This window comes from Pseudophryne corroboree, chromosome 7 (genome assembly GCF_028390025.1).
Source record: "Pseudophryne corroboree isolate aPseCor3 chromosome 7, aPseCor3.hap2, whole genome shotgun sequence".
NCBI lineage: Eukaryota > Metazoa > Chordata > Amphibia > Anura > Myobatrachidae > Pseudophryne > Pseudophryne corroboree.
Genome location: NC_086450.1, coordinates 383,319,344 through 383,339,928, shown reverse-complemented (window position 1 = coordinate 383,339,928; position 20,585 = coordinate 383,319,344). Strand labels below are relative to the sequence as shown.

The window sequence follows — 20,585 nt, the reverse complement described above, 5'->3', positions numbered from 1 at the left end:
CTGCTACAGGGGCGTTACGTGTGTAAGCATCACTGCTACAGGGGGCGTTAAGTGTGTAAGCGTCACTGGTACAGGGGGGCATTACGTGTGTAAGCGTCAAAGGTACAGGGGGGTGTTACGTGTGTAAGTGGCACTGGTGCAGGGGGTGTTACGTGTGTAAGCGTCACTGGTACAGGGAGCGTTACGTGTGTAAGCGTCGCCGGTACAGGAGACGTTACGTGTGTAAGCGTCACTGCTACATGGGGTGTTACTTGTGTAAGCGTCACTGGTACAGGTGGGCAAGAGATGTGTAAGCGTCACTGGTTCAGGGGGCGTTACATGTGTAAGTGTCTCTACTACATGGGGTATTATGTGCGCTGTTCGTTTGTAAAGTATGCAAGGGTGCAAATTTATAGTTTGTAGGGGGGCGCCAAACACCGTAGCACCGGTCCTGATTGCACAGCCACTGCACTGCGCAGCACTGTCACCTTTTACATTGATTCAGCATCCAGACATTACCCTCCGTGATATTACCCACTCTATCCGTTACTTTAGCCATCTCGGGGCTTCCAGGCCGGAAGCACAGGTGCTGTGTTGCGGAGTCAGGGCCTGTGGGGATCTGGGCGCGCTTGTGGCGGGAAGGCACTTCTGTGACATCACGCACAGAGGAGGCTCCGGGGCGCAGAGAGTATGCGGCGCAGGGAGGGCTATGAAAATGGAGGGAGGGCAGGCGGACTGACAGCAGGTCATAGGACGCTGCAGTAAAAGTGTTTTGTTTTCCCTATCTACAGCGCAGAGACTTGCTGCAGATGCAGTGGCATACCCTCCAGCTGCACCTTTTTGGCAGGTACAGTCCCTTTTTTTTATGGTCTGTACCGATTTCTGGCTCTCCAAGCTTCCATTGAACGTATATGAAAAGGGGCGTGGCCACGGCGCTGTACCCGTGGCCACGCCCCCTTTTCGAATGTGAATCAATGTTTATGTGTAAAGTGTTGGAGGGTGTGTTGCTGCAGATGCAGGGGGTCTATTTTGGGGTGTGGGGCTGGAGCTGCAGCTCCATCAGCCCCATTACTAATACTGGTCAGTGAAAACACAGCAGCCAAAGGGCAGAGCCTCCCATTGGATGTAACCTGTGTGTGGGGGGGGGGCGTTTCTCGGCCAATCAGCTGTGGACTGGGTATGATAGACCTGCTGCTAACCCAATGAGAGCTCCTAGACATGCCCAGCATTAGATGTCCAGACACAGAGTCACAGGGCTATTATATAGGAGATTGTTAGTTAATATATACAATTTTCATCCATTCGCGCTATCAGGTGTGTTTAATTTAGCGAAACTGGTAAGCCTGATTTGAAGAATCTGTAAGGTGGGAGTTCCTGAAACTCTAGTCTGTAGCCCTGGGCAACAATGTCTGTCACCCAGGGGCCTAGGCATGATGACGCCCAGATGTGACTGAAATCTTTCAGTCTCGCTCGCACCTGCCTGATCTCCAGGCTGGGAGGTCCACTGTCATGCTAAAGATGTGGAGGAAGCAGAACCTGGTTTCTGTTCCTGGGAACCTGTTGGTGCAGGTTTTCTGGATTTTCCCCGACCTCCTCTAAAGAAGGTGGGGGTGGGGGTTTGGACTTGTTTAAATGTTGCGATCCAAAAGTGTAGGCGTAGGATAAGATTTCCTAGGTGGTGCAGCTGTGGAGGGAAGAAATGTCGACTTACCCGCAGTCGCCGTGGAAATCCACGCATCCAATGTGTCCCCAAATAGTGCCTGACCTGTGAAGGGCAGGGTCTCCACACTTTTCTTGGATTCTGCATCCGCAGTCCATTGGCGTAGCCAGAATCCTCTGCGTGCCGATACTGCCATGGAAGTAGCCCTTGCATTAAACAAGCCAATGTCCTTCATGGCCTCCACCATGAAACCAGCAGAATCCTGTATGTGACGTAAAAACAAATCAATGTCACTCCTATCCATAGTATCTAATTTTACTATGGCTTTAGAAATCCACACACAAGCAAGAGTGGGCCTTAAAGCCACGCCTGTAGCAGTGTATAGTGATTTGAGCGTAGTCTCAATCCTGCGGTCAGCCGGCTCCTTTAAGGCAGTAGAACCAGGGACAGGTAAAACCACCTTTTTTGACAACCTAGATACAGAAGCGTCTACTATAGGTGGGTTTTCCCACTTCTTTCTATCCTCTTCAGGGAAGGTGAAAGCAATGAGAATTTTTATAGGGATCTGGAATTTTTTCTCTGGGATTCCCAGGATTTTTCAAACAAGGAGTTTAACTCCTTAGAAGCAGGGAAGGTAAGCAAGGATTTCTTATTTGCTGTAAAATAAGATTCCTCTTCCTGCTCAGGTACCTTCTCAGAAATATGCAAAACACCCCTAATGGCTTCAATCATCAGTTGCACCCCTTTAGCAATGGATGCATCTCCTCCCTGCATTTCCCCATCACCGTCCCCTGTATCAGAGTCGGTATCAGTGTCAGCTTGCATTATCTGGGCAAATGTAAGTTTTTGCGGGTATGTAGGTGGAGGTTTAGATGAAGTAGTGGGTGCTGAATACTTCAAACCCTCTACAGATGTTCTCAAAAACTGCGTCTCATTCCCAGTATATGACATCCTAGTTGCATTCTGGGATATCATTCCCCTTAAGAATCCACCAATGGGGGTTCGGATTCAGAATGCTGAGACGGGTTCACTACGGCTGGCCGGCGGTCGGGCTCCCGGCGACCAGCATACCGGCGCCGGGAGGCCGACAGCCGGCTTACCGACAGTGTGGCGAGCGCAAATGAGCCCCTTGCGGGCTCGCTGCGCTCGCCACGCTACGGGCACGGTGGCGCGCTACGCGCGCCACACTATTTTATTCTCCCTCTATGGGGGTCGTGGACCCCCACGAGGGAAAATAAGTGTCGGTATGCCGGCTGTCGGGCTCCCGGCGCCGGTATACTGAGCGCCGGGAGCCCGCGCGCCGGCATACAGAAGACCACCCCTGAGACAGTATATTGCAGTCCTGAGTACATGGAATAGACTCCCCAGGAGAAGATAAACACTGCAGCACAGGACACAGAGTCCTTAGACATGGCAATGTGGATATACACTTACACACACACACACACACACACACACACACACACACACACACACACGAAAATGTCAGACACAGTTTCCCCCAGAGCACCTTCAGAGAGTCACAGAGTATAAGGAGCCAGCCACACAGAGCACCCCTGTAGGCAATTATCATGATAAAAGCCCGGCGCTGACTAACCAACCTTAATGGGTTAATTAGTACTAACTACACTCTACCCCCTCCTGTCTATAACACCCTGGTACCGCACAGTTATAGCTGGAGTATTGTGGAGGACAGCGCTCCCAGTCAGCGTCTTCCTATGATCTGCATGGAGAAAATGGTGCTGGTGAGTGCTGTATCTGCTCTGAGAGGAAGCCCTGCTCCTTGTAAAGGCGCGCAGCTTCCCACACTAATTGTTTATACCGGCCTGAGGTTTCATTGTTCTAACAGCGGGATTAGCCCCTGTTAGCTGCGTGACCAGTGTAGGGTGTATCCGCGCTGGCTCAGGACGCCCTTCAAAGCGCCTACACAGTGTGTTGCTGAGCCTTCCCGGAGCGCAGCCTGTCAGAGCTGCGTTACTACTCTTGTGCCGCCATACCCGCCGGCGACCCGCTAACCGGGATGCCGGCGCTGTACTCACCACTCTTCTTTCTTTTGGCTCTGTTAGGGGGTGGCGGCCATGCTGCGGGAGTGAGCGGTCGCCTCGTGGGCTTGCTTGCACCTCCAGGAGCTCAGTGTCCTGTCAGCGGAGTAGAGAATCATTAACTCTTCAGGAAGTTGGTTCCTACTCCCCCCCTAAGTCCCACAAAGCAGGGAGGCTGTTGCCAGCAGCCTTCCTGTACCTAACTAACTCTAGAAAACAACAAAACTAGAAAAACTCCTAGAAGCTCCCCTAGCTGTGACCGGCTCCTCCGGGCACATTTTCTAAACTGAGTCTGGTAGGAGGGGCATAGAGGGAGGAGCCAGCCCACACTATTAAACTCTTAAAGTGCCAGTGGCTCCCAAAGAACCCGTCTATACCCCATGGCACTAATTTGGACCCCAGCATCCTCTAGGACGTAAGAGAAATATATATTAAAAATAAAATGTAAACAGAGATGTGAATCAGGAAAATCCTGTATGTGGGATCAGTTCTGTTCAGTCTGTGACTTATATTTCTATAAAGGTTCTATTAGTAACCATGACACAGAGGTTGTAGCATGCTTCTTTACTCAAGAACTGCAGGAAACACATAACACTGAAGATAGATTCATACACCGACCATATACAGATTATACAAATTAAGATCCCTCCGCCAGAATATACACACAGCAGTAGCTGGAACTACTTACACCACAGGTTCTGTTTCCTGTACCTATTATCTCTGCACCCCATCCAGTTACATAAATGGGTCCTGGCCACGGTTCATGCTCAGTGTCGGACTGGGGCATGTAGGGCCCACCGGGGAAACGCAGTGGTAGGGGCCCATTTTAGGTGTGTGGCCAGTCTGCAGAGGGGGTGTGGTCTGCCACCTCATTGGTTTGACTAACCATTAGAGAGTGCAACTTTTGGGCCCCTTCATAAATATATAAAGTAAATTCAGCTGCTGCATGCATTATAATGTATAAGATTAATAACAGATTAATAACAGCAATGCACTGTAGAAAATATACCACAGTCCAGTATAAGGTAACATATGTATAGTGTATAATTCAAGTGCAAAGTCTGGAACCTGACCCTTAGAGCAGGAGGTGGGCCCACCAGGCAGTGGGGCCCACCGGTGGTTTCCCCTGTACCCCTGTGGGCCAGTCCAAGCCTGTTAATGCTCATTGCTTCTGGGATCCTGGTGTTGCTGTCTAAGGATGACTCCTAGGTTCAGTGTAACACAGTACAACAAGGGGATGTTCATAGGTGGGTTAACAATCGATGGCCACCATCAATGGTTCTATCAGTGGTTAATCTCAATGGCATTAAACCTTCGATAGTACTATTGATGGCTTGCATCCAACAACGGCTGGCCTTGCTGCATGGAAAGATATCTAGTGTGCCAGTTAGGGAAGAAGCAGGGATTAGTGGGCCACCAGGGGCAGATCTATGTTTTGACCCCCAGCGCTAAAGGAGGGAAAATACTACATGCAGTGAACCAACAATGGAAATCAATCGATGGTTGATACCCATCAATAGTCAAATGTCATCTCTAGTATTACGCCATTTACTCACTGAGAAAGTTGCACGGTACCAGCAAAATGCATTTAGGTTATAGATGCTAAGAAATGTAAAATAACTCAAAGGAATGAGAATAGAAGTAGAAGCAAAATCAGATTCAAAGTAGAAATCAGTGCTCACAGCATACTGTATGTGCAGAAAAGGAACAGTCAGTAGCTAGACATATGCACTAGTCCTATGGAGACTAGAACATGGCCGCCGATGTCGGTGCAACTCCATCTGTAGATAGTCTCTGACAGCGACGTGTACATGTCTGACTAGCCACACCCCTGTTACATAAATGCACACCAACACTGCATGTATGTGACTGGCAACTTTCTTACAATTAAAAAAAAAAAAAAATTACTTTCTTGACCATTTTGGGGTAGATGATTTTAGCCCTGTCAGGAGACATATGCAAAACAATTGTATTTTTGGGGAAATTCAAAGTATTCTGAAGAAAACAAAGTATAATTTGTGTAGTTACTGCATAAACTAATTTCTGATATTGTTGTGACCAGCCTGAAAGTGCCAAAACAGACTCTGAACAGGGGCAAGAAAAGTCTTAGAGACGAAGGGGTAAAAAACGAGTTTTATGGTAAGAACTTACCTTTGTTAAAACTCTTTCTGCGAGGTACACTGGGCTCCACAAGGATAGACATTGGGGTGTAGAGTAGGATCTTGATCCGAAGCACCAACAGGCTCAAAAGCTTTGACCTTCTTCCCAAGATGCATAGCGCCGCCTCCTATATCACCCCACCTCCGGGCACAGGAGCTCAGTTTTGTTAACCAGCCCAATGCAGTAGCAAGTAAAAGAGACGACAACTGCAAGTTGCCACAAACACCACACTCTCCCGACAGGAGAAAGTGTCAGCGGCTATAGCCACACCAACCCAAAGAAGCTAAGTGTGTCAGGGTGGGTGCCTTGTGGAGCCCAGTGTACCTCGCAGAAAGAGTTTTAACAAAGGTAAGTTCTTACCATAAAACTTGTTTTCTGCTGCGGGGTACACTGGGCTCCACAAGGATAGACATTGGGGATGTCCTAAAGCAGTTCCTTATGGGAGGGGACGCACTGAAGCGGGCACAAGAACCCAGCGTCCAAAGGAAGCATCCTGGGAAGCGGCAGTATCGAAGGCATAGAACATTATGAACGTGTTCACTGAGGACCACGTAGCCGCCATGCACAATTGTTCAAGGGTCGCACCACGGCGAGCCGCCCAAGAAGGTCCAACAGACCGAGTAGAATGGGCCGTAATGTGAGCAGGAGCTGACAGACCAGCCCTCACATAAGCATGTGCAATCACCATTCTAATCCATCTGGCTAAAGTCTGCTTGTGAGCAGGCCAGCCCCGTTTGTGAAACCCAAACATAATAAAGAGAGAAACAGATTTCCTAACAGAAGCAGTTCTCTTCACATAGATACGGAGAGCCCGTACCACATCCAAAGACCGCTCTTTGGGAGACAGATCAGATCAAATAACTGGGACGAATCCTAAGAACCGCCGGTCACGGTGAAATATCAGATATGGGAAACTACAAGACAAGGCACCCAAATCCGACACTCTTCTAGCTGAAGCAATAGCCAGCAGAAACACCACCTTAAGGGAAAGCCACTTAAGATCAGCTGAACCAAGAGGTTCAAACGGAGACTCTTGTAACGCCTCCAAAACCACTGACAAGTCCCAAGGAGCCACAGGCGGGACATAGGGAGGTTGGATACACAACACACCCTGAGTAAAAGTATGCACATCAGGTAAGGTCGCAATCTTTCTCTGAAACCACACCGACAAGGCAGATATTTGAACCTTGAGGGAGGCCAGACGCAGGCCTAAGTCCAGGCCCATAGACAGAAACGAATCTGCTTAAAGTGCCTAGAAATATTAATATGTGGTTCAAACAACAGTGAGGCGCTGCCAAAAAGGCACTGTGTATGTGCCTCTGGTAATTTATATACAAAAGAAAGAAAAAAGATTGGCTGCGCCTACAGTGTTGTTAGTGTACCAAAATTATGGAGAGCTGACAACCAAAATATATAAAGTATATTTATTAAAATAATAATAATGACACACCAATAGAAGACTATTATACAAATATAAAGGACTTATAAATTTGTATATACTCTGAAAACCGTAGATATATCTAATGAACGATATCCACAATTAAAATGGTTAAAGCAATGTATAGAATATTAGCTCAGTGTAGATATAGATTTGAAACACTGTTTAAGGAATGTATCATTATTCTTACATGCTTATTAAAATTGTATCGCTTGAAAGAAATAACTTAGTAACAGATATAGCTACAGGTGCAGAGGCAACATGCACACTCTAGCTAGTAAAAACATGGAAGTCCCGACAAAAAATAAATGACAATCAATAATGGTATATAATTAATCTGTCCTGGGGCTATAGACACCGAGCGTCCTCGGTGAAATCCACTAAAGCCCACTGATTGTTTGGACAGGGAGAAGGAATGAGCTAGATTGCTCTAGCAGAGGCTGCTGTATATTTACCGGCGTCTTTGAAATGGTTTGCCCAGAATCTTCAGGTGGTCTCCCGAGGGCTAGGGGGAATCCTTTAATGCCCACTTAGAAGAAATAACCAGTAATGGTAGTCAGAGGTGCTGCTGACTAGCTGGATGCGCCGTGCAGTAGCTGTGGCCAGGGACGCCTTAAGTTGGTTACTTGCACGGAGAGTCCTCTGGTAGCTGTGGGCACCGTAACATAGCGCTGGCCGTAGCCGTCCTTAGTTGCAGGGAGAAAACTCTGCTGGCTGTAGGCGCCGTGCAATGGCGCTGGCCGAAGCCGCCGTTTGTTGCAGGGATTTCAGCGAGAAGATAGCAGCCACTGGAAATATGAAATGGAGTGCTGGGTAGTAGCGTTAGCCGGAGCAGCCTCTTGCAAATAGAGGGGGATCTTCTGTAGAGTGATGGGACGTGTCCCCGTGAAAAGCGATATCAATGGATTAAGTTCAGTAGTCGGTGATCAGAGTTAGGGGAGGAGCCTAACGCGTTTCATCACGAATCACGTGACTTTTTCAAAGGAAGTCCAGGCCCTGCTGAAGAAATGCCAACAACTTGGCTGTACTAAACTTGGAAGCGTCATAACTGTTAGATGCGCACCAAACAAAGTAAGAATGCCAGACCCTATGGTAAATCCGAGCAGAAGCTGGTTTCCGGGCCCGCAACATAGTTTGAATGACCGCCTCAGAAAACCCTTTAGCCCTCAAGACGGAAGCTTCAAGAGCCACGCCATCAAAGATAGCCGGGCTAGGTCCTGGTAGACACAGGGGCCCTGAAAGAGGAGGGCATTGTGGAAGTAGAATTGGACACTCTGACGATAGCCCCTGCAGGTCTGAGAACCAGTGCCGTCTGGGCCACACTGGAGCTATGAGAAGCAGAATTCCTCTTTCTTGCTTGAACTTCCGAATTACCCTGGGCAGGAGTGACACCGGAGGGAACACGTACGGCAGCCGAAACCTCCACGGCACCTCCAGCGCATCCACGAATGCTGCTTGATTATCCCTTGTCCTTGCTCCGAAGACCGGAGCCTTGTGATTGTGTCGAGACGCCATCAGATCTACGTCTGGAAAGCCCCACATTTCCACTAGAAGTTGAAACACTGCTGGATGGAGGCCCCACTCTCCGGCGTGTACGTCCTGATGACTGAGAAAGTCTGCTTCCCAATTCAGGACTCCCGGAATGAATATTGCCGATATGGCCGGTAGATGGCGTTTCGCCCATTGCAGAATCCGTGAGACTTCCTTCATTGACAAACGGCTTTGAGTGCCGGCTTGATGATTTATGTAAGCCACTGTGGTGGCGTTGTCCGACTGTACTTTAACAGGACGGTTCTGAATTAAATGCTGGGCCAGGTTCAACGAATTGAAGACCGCCCGCAATTCCAGAATGTTGATCGAGAGGAGATCCACCGGCCCTGAAGGGAGTGTTGCTCCAGCACCGTGCCCCAACCTCTTAGCCTGGCATCTGTCGTCAACAGGACCCATTCGGACATCCAGAAGGGACGGCCCCTGCACAATCGTTGGTCCTGGAGCCACCAGTGTAGCGACAGACGGACCTCCGGAGTCAATGAGATCATGTGAGACCTGATGCGGTGAGGCAGGCCATCCCACTTGGCTTGAATCAGCTTCTGGAGAGGGCGAGAATGGAATTGAGCATACTCCACCATATCGAATGCTGACACCATGAGGCCCAGCACCTGCATCGCCGAATGTATCGACACTTGCGGACGAGAAAGGAAGCAACGAATCCTGTCCTGAAGCTTCAGGACTTTCTCCTGGGACAAGAACAACCGAATGTCCAATAGCTCTCCCAGGTGCACCATGCTCTGAGCAGGGACCAGGGAGGATTTCTTCCAGTTGATGAGCCACCCGTGGGCTTGTAGAAACCGGACAGTCATATCCAGATGACGTAGGAGAAGTTCTGGGGAATTTTCCAGGATCAACAAGTCGTCCAGATACGGCAGTATCCTGACCCCTTGACGGCGGAGTTCCACCGTCATCACCGCCATAACTTTGGTGAAGACTCGCGGAGCCGTAGTTAAACCAAAAGGTAACGCCCGAAACTGGTAATGGAGGTTGCCAATCGTAAACCTCAGGTATTGCTGATGGGACACTGCTATAGGAATATGCAGGTTGCATCCTGTATGTCCAGGGAGACCATATAATCCCCAGGTTCCAAGGCCAGAACTATAGAGCGAAAGGTTTCCATACGGAACTTGGAAACTTTCACAAACCTGTTCAATGCCTTGAGATTGAGAATGGGCCGAGAGGACCCATTCCGTCTCGGGACTAGAAACAGCGGAGAATAGTAGCCCCGGCCCCTCTGAGCAAGAAGCACCTGTACTACGACTCCTGTATCCAGGAGGGTCTGTACCACCGAATGTAGAGTGTTTGCCTTTGTCTGGTCCAACAAAATCGATGAGGGGGACGGTTTTTGAAGGCAATGGCGTAACCTCGAGTGACGACTTCCCGTACCCAGGCATCTGAAGTGGTCATCAACCATTCCTGGGTATACCCTAGAAGCCGGCCCCCCACCCTTGGATCCCCCATGGGGAGGCCTGCCCCGTCATGCGGCAGGCTTATCCGTCTTGGAAGCTGGCTGACGGGCAGCCTAGGCTCTTTTGGGCTTCGGCTTACCAGGTTTGGAAGTGCGGGCCTGCTTGTTGTACGCCTGACCTTTTGCTTTACCTGAAGGACGAAAGGGGTGAAAGGAAGTACCCTTAGCCTTCGACACAGAAGGAGCGGTACTTGGCAGACAGGCAGTTTTGGCAGTAGCCAAGTCAGCCACTATCTTATTTAAATCCTCCCCAAACAGAATATCTCCCTTGAAAGGGAGTACCTCCAGGGTTTTTCTAGAGTCCAGATACACAGACCAGGATCTCAGCCGCAATATCCGGCGAGCCAGGACTGATGTAGTAGAGGCCTTGGCTGCTAGAATACCGGCATCAGAAGCTGCCTCTTTAATATAGTGAGAAGCTGTGACAATATATGACAAGCATTGTCTAGCATGGTCAGAAGAGATTTCAGTTTCCAACTCTAGGGCCCATGCTTCAATAGCCTCTGCAGCCCATGTTGCTGCAATAGTGGGCCTTTGTGCAGCACCCGTGAGGGTGTAAATCGCTTTCAGACAACCCTCCACGCGTTTATCCGTAGGCTCTTTTAGAGACGTGACAGTAGTGACAGGTAGAGCTGAGGAAACCACCATCCTAGCCACATGTGAGTCTACTGGAGGAGGCGTTTCAAAATTTTTAGACAGCTCTGGCGTGAGGGGATAGCGAACCAGCATCTTCTTTTAAGGCACAAACTTCTTTCCCGGGTTTCCCCAGGGTTCCTGACGTATATCCACTAGGTGGTCAGAGTGAGGCAAAACTTGTTTAACCACCTTCTGACGCTTGAACCTATCTGGTTTCTTAGGAGGGACGGATGGCTCGGGATCATCCGTAATCTGTAGAATCAACTTAATAGCCTCCAAAAGATCAGGAACATCCACATGTGAACTACGCTCCCCATCAGCAGTATCTGTGTCAGAATCTGTGGGGTCAGTGTAAGCGCCATCTTCATCAGATGAGGTGTCAGTGACAGCAGTGGATTGTGAGGAGGTAAGAGCTCGCTTAGAGGACCCCTTGGTCTTAGGCGAGCGAGGGTCAGACTTTTTAGTAGTCAAGGACTGGTTCAACTTCTTCAATTGAGCAGACAAGTTATCCGCCCACGGCGGGTTAGCTGCGGGGACCACATACGGTTGAACCGACATAGGAGGTCCCATAGGGGGTGTTAGTTTAGTAACTAGCGTATTTAGAAGCGTGGATAAAGTAGCCCACGGTGGGTCATTATGGGCCCCCATTGCCACAGTCCCACTGGGGGGCAAGGAGCCCCCAGAACCAGAGCCCGCAACTGCTATAGTCTCCTCAAAGGTATCTGTGGCTTCAGCAACACCGGCAGTGTGTTCAGCCCCAGAACCGTTACCTTCAGAAGCAGACATGATATAACTTGCAATATCAGGTAACACAGTGCAATTGTCAGCAGCACAATACCTCATGCCCAAACCCCTACGCAGTGTAGTCAGCACAAGCAGAGATACAGGAGAGATATGGTGACTAAAATCACAGAGAAAAATACGTATTAGAGTATATCTTGTGAATATCCTATATTATTATAAAACCTGACGCACCAAGCCCCCTCAGGTTATAGAATATAGGGATAGCCAGGTGAGTGAGAGACACGCAATGGAAATCACTCAGCAAGCTAATGCACACACATAGAAAGTATTGTTGTTGGATTATCTGCGCACTGAGATCCTAATGTGTGGACGAGCTGCTAACACTTGTAGGCGACCAGACTACTAATTGCAGAAATATTTAAATTGAAGTGTAGCGCTCAGTCCTGGCTAATAATTTTGCTTGTCTATGCTATATGCTAAAATTATTAGCCAGGACTGAGCGCTACACTTCAATTTAAATATTAATGCACACACATATAGTCACAGTTATACAATGCAGAGGTTATTACCAACAATAATACTGCACTGGACCAGCTTATATATATATATATATATATATATATATATATAGCTCTATAATCAATAGATATAACACTGCACAGTAAGAACTGGATGTATATCACAGGGTACTTGTACCAGAGAACCCTGACTAAATGCACTCTTTCTTAACTAACACTGTCTAATTGACATGTAGAATACTTAAGTGTCATGTAAAGTCACAGCGCTGACAACCAGGCGGCTTTACAAAGGAGGATTTGCCCAAGCAGTCCCAGGAACAGTGTAGCTGGGGAAATGGCGCCCAAACACTGACAGGGAGTGAGGGAGAGACAGATATGCAGCTCCAGGGCGGGAACATTTGCTGGAAATGGCGCCCTGTGGCTGGGGGAGGGGCTCCAGGTCTAAGCCTTATCCCCTCTGCTGGCAAAACCACCGGGTACTGCGGGCTACTTGTAAAAAGGTTTAGAGAGAAAACCTGACTTGCACCCATGCCCTGGTGATCTAGTGGGATCGCCTGTACTGCCACAGTGTCCACCGCCAGTGCGCGCGGCCCGCCTCCCACCGGCCGCGCCGGATCGCGATAAAGTGCGGGTCCCGCAAGCGGGACCCACTTACCTCCTCCTGAAGTGCGGCCACGCGATCCCGGAGAGCCCCAGCCGTGTGTGACTGACTTGGAAGAAAACCGGAGCCTCCTGCTGTAGGTACCCGGCAACCAGAGCCGGCCCTAACCAATATGATGCCCTAGGCAAGATTTTGGCTGGTGCCCCCTAGCACAACCGCTGGTTCCGCCTTTGACCTTGTACCTCTTTCCCAGCACAGTCACCCCTCACCCATAGCAGTCCTTATTTTGGTGTTTGTACACCCTATATTTTAAATAGGAACAGTTCGCACATTTGGTGCACAGCCCAAAAAGGGGTGTGTTTTTGCTGGCAAGGGGAATGGCCACACAATAGTATCCCCAATTATAATTACGCCACACAGTACTGCAACTTTATTCACATTTGATCATGCTATAGTGTCCATAATTCATATTACATCCCACAGTAGTATCACTTTACCTTATAAACGTTACTCCTCACAGTAGAGTCCTTTATTCACATTACATCACACTGAATTGCTCCTTATTCACATTACACCACACCCTAGTGCCCTTTTTATACGCAACGCCACATAGTAGAGCACCTTATACACATAATGCCACACATTAGTAATGCATTTATACACATAATTCCACACAGTAATGCCCCTTACACATATGAGACACATTATTAATGTCCTTATAAACATAATGCGCCTTACACATTATGACAACCTTTATTAATGCCCTTTTACACATAATGTCCCTTACACATATGCCGCACATTATTAATGCCCTTATACACATAATGACACACATAGTGCCCCCTACACATTTGCTGCACATTATTAGTGCCCCTATACACATAATGACACGCATAAAGTAGTACCCTGTTACACATATGCCGCACATTATTAATGCCCTTATACACATAATGACACACATAGTGCACCTTACACATATGTTGTACATTATTAATGCATTTTTACATGACACACATAATGCTCCTTACACATATTCCGAACACTACTGCACAACCAACCCACTCACATGCACACAGCACTCGCACTGCCACTAACACTGTGACCTCTGCCTCAGCTTGGATACGGATGTGTCCTCATAAATCTTGCCTCAATGCTAACGTCGGGCACCTTTTTTTTATGAAAATGTATCTTATTTGCAGTGCTATGTAGCTAGGATGCACAAGCAGCTTCTGCTGATTAAAATGATATGCAGCATGCCTATATACTGTGTGAGACTGTGGCTGTATCTGCATATGAAATGGTACACACAGAATATAGGCATGCCACATATCATTTTAATCAGCAGAAACTGCTGATGCCCCAAGGCATATCAAATGCCCTAGGCAATTGCCTAGTTTGCCTATACCTATGGCCGGCTCTGCCAGCAACCAGGGCGCGGGAGTGTACAGCGCCGCTGGGGGAGAGATGGAGCTGCAGCAGGTAATGTCTACTGACATCTAACACAATCTGTGCCTCTGCTACAGCCCTTGTAGTCTTCTTTTTTCCTCAGAAAAAGCTTTTTCTAGAGCTGCTGTGAGCAGCTCTTCCTGTTACATGCTTGCACTGCAAGCACCAACTACAAACTGAGTTCCTGTGCACGGAGGCGGGGTGATATAGGAGGCGGCTCTATGCATCTTGGGAAGAAGGTCAAAGCTTTTGAGCCTGTTGGTGCTTCGGATCAAGATCCTACTCTACACCCCAATGTCTATCCTTGTGGAGCCCAGTGTACCCCACAGCAGAAATTTTTATTTATTTTGATCCAGTAGATTAAAGTTTCCCTATAAAGCTGTCATGGTTCCGGATTGTTTTGCTTTTCTTTATTAAAAGTCAATCAATAAAAAAAGCTGTCATGACTGACATCAAACATAAAGTTGGCAGCATTATATCAGGAACCATAGATTTCAAATCACTTTGTGACTGCCGCAGATGTTACTCTAGGGCAAAGCAGATCAGACTGAATGGTGAATCATGAAAATCCTGTATGTGGGATCAGTTCTGTTCAGTCTGTGACTTATATTTCTGTAAAGGTTCTATTAGTAACCATGACACAGAGGTTGTAGCATGCTTCTTTACTCAAGAACTGCAGGAAACACATAACACTGAATGGTGATTGCTGTTGACTAATCGGTGACGCTATATACAACCTTTGCATATGTGTACTTTTTTTTTCACCCACATTCTTCTCAGACTCATAGAAAAGTAATTTATGTGGGTACAATAATATCACCACTCCCACCCCCCACCACATCCTCATGTATCACTGGTGACATTTGTGCAATATGTGCTTCTGTACGTGTTCCGCTACAGAGCTGCCTACAGCTGACTGTCCTATGTAGAACTTGCCTATGTGTGTCTCTCTCCACAGTCATTGCTGTACCTATGGCCCTCCTGTAGGAATTCTCGCCACTACCATTATGAACATGACGGGAAATTAAATTCAGGTAATTTATTCATTGGAAACCACTGCCCAGCCTCCCTTGTGCTAGGTTAGGAATTGTGGCTGCTAATTTGCATACAGGACTTTCATAGTTATTAATGATAAGAGTCTTACCGTCATGCCCTCTGTCCTGTTTTCATTTTTCTGAAAGAATGTTTTGCATAGTTTTTTTTTCTGCTAAAAATACAGGAACGTCCCAATCTGATTGGTGCTTTGCTTACATTATCGTTTTCTTGCTAAGCAACTATACTACTATGTTTTAAATTACTAGGGACACAGGACTCTTGTTTCTTTTCTGTCTACATTTGGCCTCTTAAAGTTTTGCAATAAATAGTTAATGCATATATAATACATAATTTAAGTTTACGGGAAAATATGGGTTCCGGACTATTGGTCGACATACATTAGGTCGCAAAGGTCAGTCCCGTGGACAGGTTCATATGGTCAACATAACAATGGTCAGCACACATATTATAAACCTGTTTTTTGTTGTTGTTTTTTTCATCTTTGATTATTCATGTCACAAATCATAACCTTTTGGTGACATTGTGGCGAGCAAAGCAAGACACCGTGCCTGAAGTGTTGCGAGCAAAGCAAGACCTTGAGGGGACGCGTTTCAACAAATTGTGGCCTCAGATGCCAAAACTATCCACACTAACCTCAAAAATGAAAAAAAAAAAGTGTGTTGACCATTTTTTTCATGATCTTTGTCCATGTCGACCATATGGGGTCGACATAATGACTGTTGACCCAATGCATGTAGATCTTGTATACCATACCCGGGAAATATGGGTCCTGATGCATAATGTTATTAATGCAAATTAGCATTCACTGATCATTTGCTTCTGAATTGTATTAATGCTCCCTTGAAATATTTATGTATGTCCATACTGGCCAATCACGGAGCAAACCGTACATTGGTGAGTTTATAAAGCTCCTTTTCTTTGTGGGTAACGTCATGTGTATTGATGAGAGTATTGGAGTAGATTCCAAGCCAAACATTTTTTTCAAAACAGGTTGAGTATCCCATATCCAAATATCCGAAATACGGAATATTCCGAAATACGTACTTTTTGGAGTGAGAGTGAGATAGTGAAACTTTTGTTTTTTGATGGCTCAATGTACACAAACCTTGTTTAATACACAAAGTTATTAAAAATATTGTATTAAATGACCTTCAGGCTGTGTGTATAAGGTGTATATAAAACATAAATGAATTGTGTGAATGTACACACACTTTGTTTAATGCACAAAGTTATAAAAAATATTGGCTAAAATGTCATTCAGGCTGTGTGTATAAGGTGTATATGAAACATAAATACATTCTGTGCTTAGATTTAGGTCCCATCGCCATTATATCTCATTATGGTATGCAATTATTCCAAAATACGGAAAAATCTCATATCCAAAATACCTCTGGTCCCAAGCATTTTGGATAAGGGATACTCAACCTGTATTCAATCAGCTTTTTTGAAACATTTGTATTAAATGATTTATTCATTCAAAGTTTTCCAGGTTATGACTTACTGGTGAGGAAGCGGTGAGTGTCTTAAGAACCGCTGTGGCCCTGGACAGGGGACCCCATCATTATGGCAGTAGTTTAGAGGGAATTCTATCTTTTTAAAAATACAATACTAGTATTGGTGGTCATTCCGAGTTGTTAGCTCGTTATTTTTTTGTCGCAACGGAGCGATTAGTCGCTAATGCGCATGCGCAATGTCCGCAGTGCGACTGCACCAAGTAAATTTGCTATGCAGTTAGGTATTTTACTCACGGCATTATGAGGTTTTTTCTTCGTAATGTGATTGACAGGAAGTGGGTGTTTCTGGGCGGAAACTGGCCATTTTGTGGGTGTGTGCGAAAAAACGCTACAGTTTCTGGGAAAAACGTGGGAGCGGCTGGAGAAACGGAGGAGTGTCTGGGCGAACGCTGGGTGTGTTTGTGACGTCAAACCAGGAACGAAACTGACTGAACTGATCGCAGTTGCCGAGTAAGTGTGGAGCTACTCAGAAACTGCTAAGAACTGTCTATTCGCAAATTTGCTAATCTTTCGTTCGCAATTTTGATAAGCTAAGATTCACTCCCAGTAGGCGGCGGCTTAGCGTGTGCAAAGCTGCTAAAAGCAGCTTGCGAGCGAACAACTCGGAATGAGGGCCATTGTTCCTTCTGTATGATATTTCATTGAAGCTTGTCTCGCCTGTTCAATAAAGTCTTTAAAAATAAAAATAAATTAAAAAATACAATAAAAGATGATGCCTTTTATAAATACAGCATATTGTATTAGTGTATTACGTGTTTGGTGATTTTTAATTTTAACGATTTAAGATGGAATGAGTGGTCACAGGGACTAATTACACAATGCACACCGGTGAAGTGCGGTGAGGTCAGTGGCTGGGGAACCACTGGATAGATTCAGAGCCAGATTTACACACACACACACACACACACACACACACACACACACACACACACACACACACACACACACACACACACACACACACACACACACACACACGACTTGGTGATGAGTTTTGACTATAAAAATGATTAGAGTAATATGAATATGAATAATACAAATATGTTATTTATACGTTAGAAAGATATTCTTTGTATTATTCTAATAATTTTTATAATCAAAACTCTGGAGACTCTCTCCGCTGCCTACCAGACCGCACGTCACTGATATACAACCACTGTGTATAGTACCATTCTGCTTAAAATAAGAACTATATATGCCTATGTGAAGTACAATCACAAAAATAGAATATAAAGCCAACAGCATCTGCAAAAAGAATATTGTGTTAATAATACTCAGTAATAAGAACGAGATACAGATAATGTGTCATGGGGGCATAGAAGGTGCCTATACACACGGGTTGGTATCGTGCAACCGGCGGTCGGGTGACCACCGGTCACCATACCGATGCCGGGATCCCGGCATTGAGAAGCCCGGTGGAAGGGGGGGGGGGCGATAGCGCAATGAAGCCCCTTGTGGGCTCGCAGCACTCGCAGCAGGTTCTAGTCCCTGTTAGTCGGCATGTGTCGGGATTGTGAGGGGGCGGGATGTAGGTGTCGGTATTGTAACACCGCCAGTCACCTAACTACATCCCATACACACTACAAGTTTGACATCCAATCAGGTCATATTAGACCTAACTGGCCATCAAATACATCATGCATAGGCCCAAAGAGATTGGTTAGACTGTACAACTACCTTGATAACTGTGATAAGTGATAACCTTTTAAGGGGAACATGTACTAAGCAGTGATAAAAGTGGAGAAGTGAGCCAGTGGAGCACCAATGGCAACCAATCAGCACTGACGTAACATTTATAGTTTGCATATTATTATTATTATTATTATTATTATTAGTATACAGAGCATCTGATTGGTTGTCATGGCCAACTTCTCTAGTGGCTCACTTCTCCACTTTTATCACTGCTTAGTACATGTCCCCCTAAGTCTTGAGTATTGGTATCCTCACAGCGCAGAACATATTTGTGCATTAAATCCTGTGCAGTACATTCCATGTCTTATTTCTGTTATTAAAGTTAAAAAAAATATCCAAATCTGTATATGTTTATTTCACGTAATGCAGTAATTTCAATAGACTGAGAGCGTGTTACTCATAACCTGTAGTTTCATGGTGCTGGTGTTGTGTTATGGGCCAGCGTCTTAAAAGTAACTAATTTATTTGTGTATATCTATAGCTTCTTGGTTATTTGGTTGTATACGTGCTAATTTACTGGTCATCACTGCTTGACTATGTAGTCAGTCTTGAATTACAGTATATGTTCCACAAGTTGTAGATCTATTCAGTACGACACACTTGTGTACCTTATCACCTGGCCACACAACTGAGTCTGGATAGAATTTTGTGTATGTTTTTGAAGGAGAGGAAGCACCAAAAACAACCCATAGCCAGGCCCGGCGCTACCCGCTCAGCGAAGGGATGCAGTGCAGGGAGACGCTGGGACGGAGAGGCACTCCCCCTTCTCTGCATCCCTTCCCTGCTGCTGTGCCGTCCTGTCCCCCCTGCTGCTGCTGCCAGCTGCTGTGCCTGTCACTGTATGACAGGCAGCGGCGCTGGCAGCATGACAAGCCCCCTCCCCTCACCTGTGTGACAGCGGCTGTGTCAGAGGAGGGGGCAGAGCTAAATGGGACAAAATGGGCAAGGCTAAACGGGATGGAAGGGGCGGAGCTAAACGGACCAGGCTGCTGTAGAGAGAGGGACAGTAATTACAGTGGCGGCCAGCCAGACTTAGGTAAGTGGAGGGTGAGAAAGAAATGTATGTATGTGTGTATGGTGGGTGTGTGTGTGTGTGTGTGTGTGTGTGTGTGTGTATGGTGGGGGTGTGCGTGTGTATATATGAGTGAACTGTGTGTGTGAGGTGCGTCTGCGTGCGTACGCATTATGGACGCTACTACTGGGGGGGTCATTACATGCAAGGATGCTACTACTAATGGGGGGGCATTACATATAACAACGCTACTACTGGGGGGGCATTACATGTAAGGACGCTACTACTACTGGGGGGGCATTAACGTATAAAGATGCTACTACTGGGGGGGCATTACATGTAAGGACGCTACTACTACAGGGGGGGACATTACGTATAACGATGCTACTACTGGGGGGCATTACATCTAAGTATGCTACTACTACTAGGGGGGCATTACGTATAAGGACGCTACTACTGGGGGAGGGGGCATTAAGTATAAGGACGTACTATTACTGGGGGGGGCATTACATGTAACGATGCTACTACTAGTGGGGGGGCATTATGTATAAGGAAGCTACTACTGCTTGGGGTCATTACGTATAAGGACGCTACTACTACTGGGGGGGCATTACGTATAAGGACGCTGCTACTACTACTAGGGGGGAATTAAGTATAAGGACGCTTCTGCTACTGGGGGTGCACTACGTATAAGGACGCTACTACTACTCGGGGGGGCATTACATATAAGGACGCTTCTACTACCGGGGGTGCACTACGTATAAGGACGCTACTACTACTGTGTGTGCATTATGTATAAGGATGCTACTACTATTGGGGTGCATTACATATAAGGATGCTACTACTACGGATGGGACATTACATATAAGATGAATAAGATTGTGCTACTGTGTGGTGTAATTTAAAATGGGGGTACTATTCTGTGGCCATGCCCCTTACTTGTGAGACCACACCCTTTTCCCGGCGCGCGCTGACCCCTTGCTGAATATGGGAGGGCGCAAATTTACAGTTTGCAGGGGGGGGCGCCACACACCCTAGCAACGGCCCTGCCCATAGCCATCAACATAT

At 46.7% G+C, this 20,585-nt stretch overlaps 1 protein-coding gene across 1 annotated transcript in view; it reads left to right on the top strand.

Annotated features, from left to right (window-relative positions):
• Positions 1 to 20,585, top strand: part of IL21R (interleukin 21 receptor) — a 189,404-nt gene that overhangs the window by 62,699 nt on the left and 106,120 nt on the right. The window contains exon 3 of the mRNA XM_063932793.1: positions 5,744 to 5,820. Within this exon, the coding sequence (XP_063788863.1) occupies positions 5,744 to 5,820 (77 nt within the window). The remainder of the gene's footprint in view (positions 1 to 5,743; positions 5,821 to 20,585) is intronic.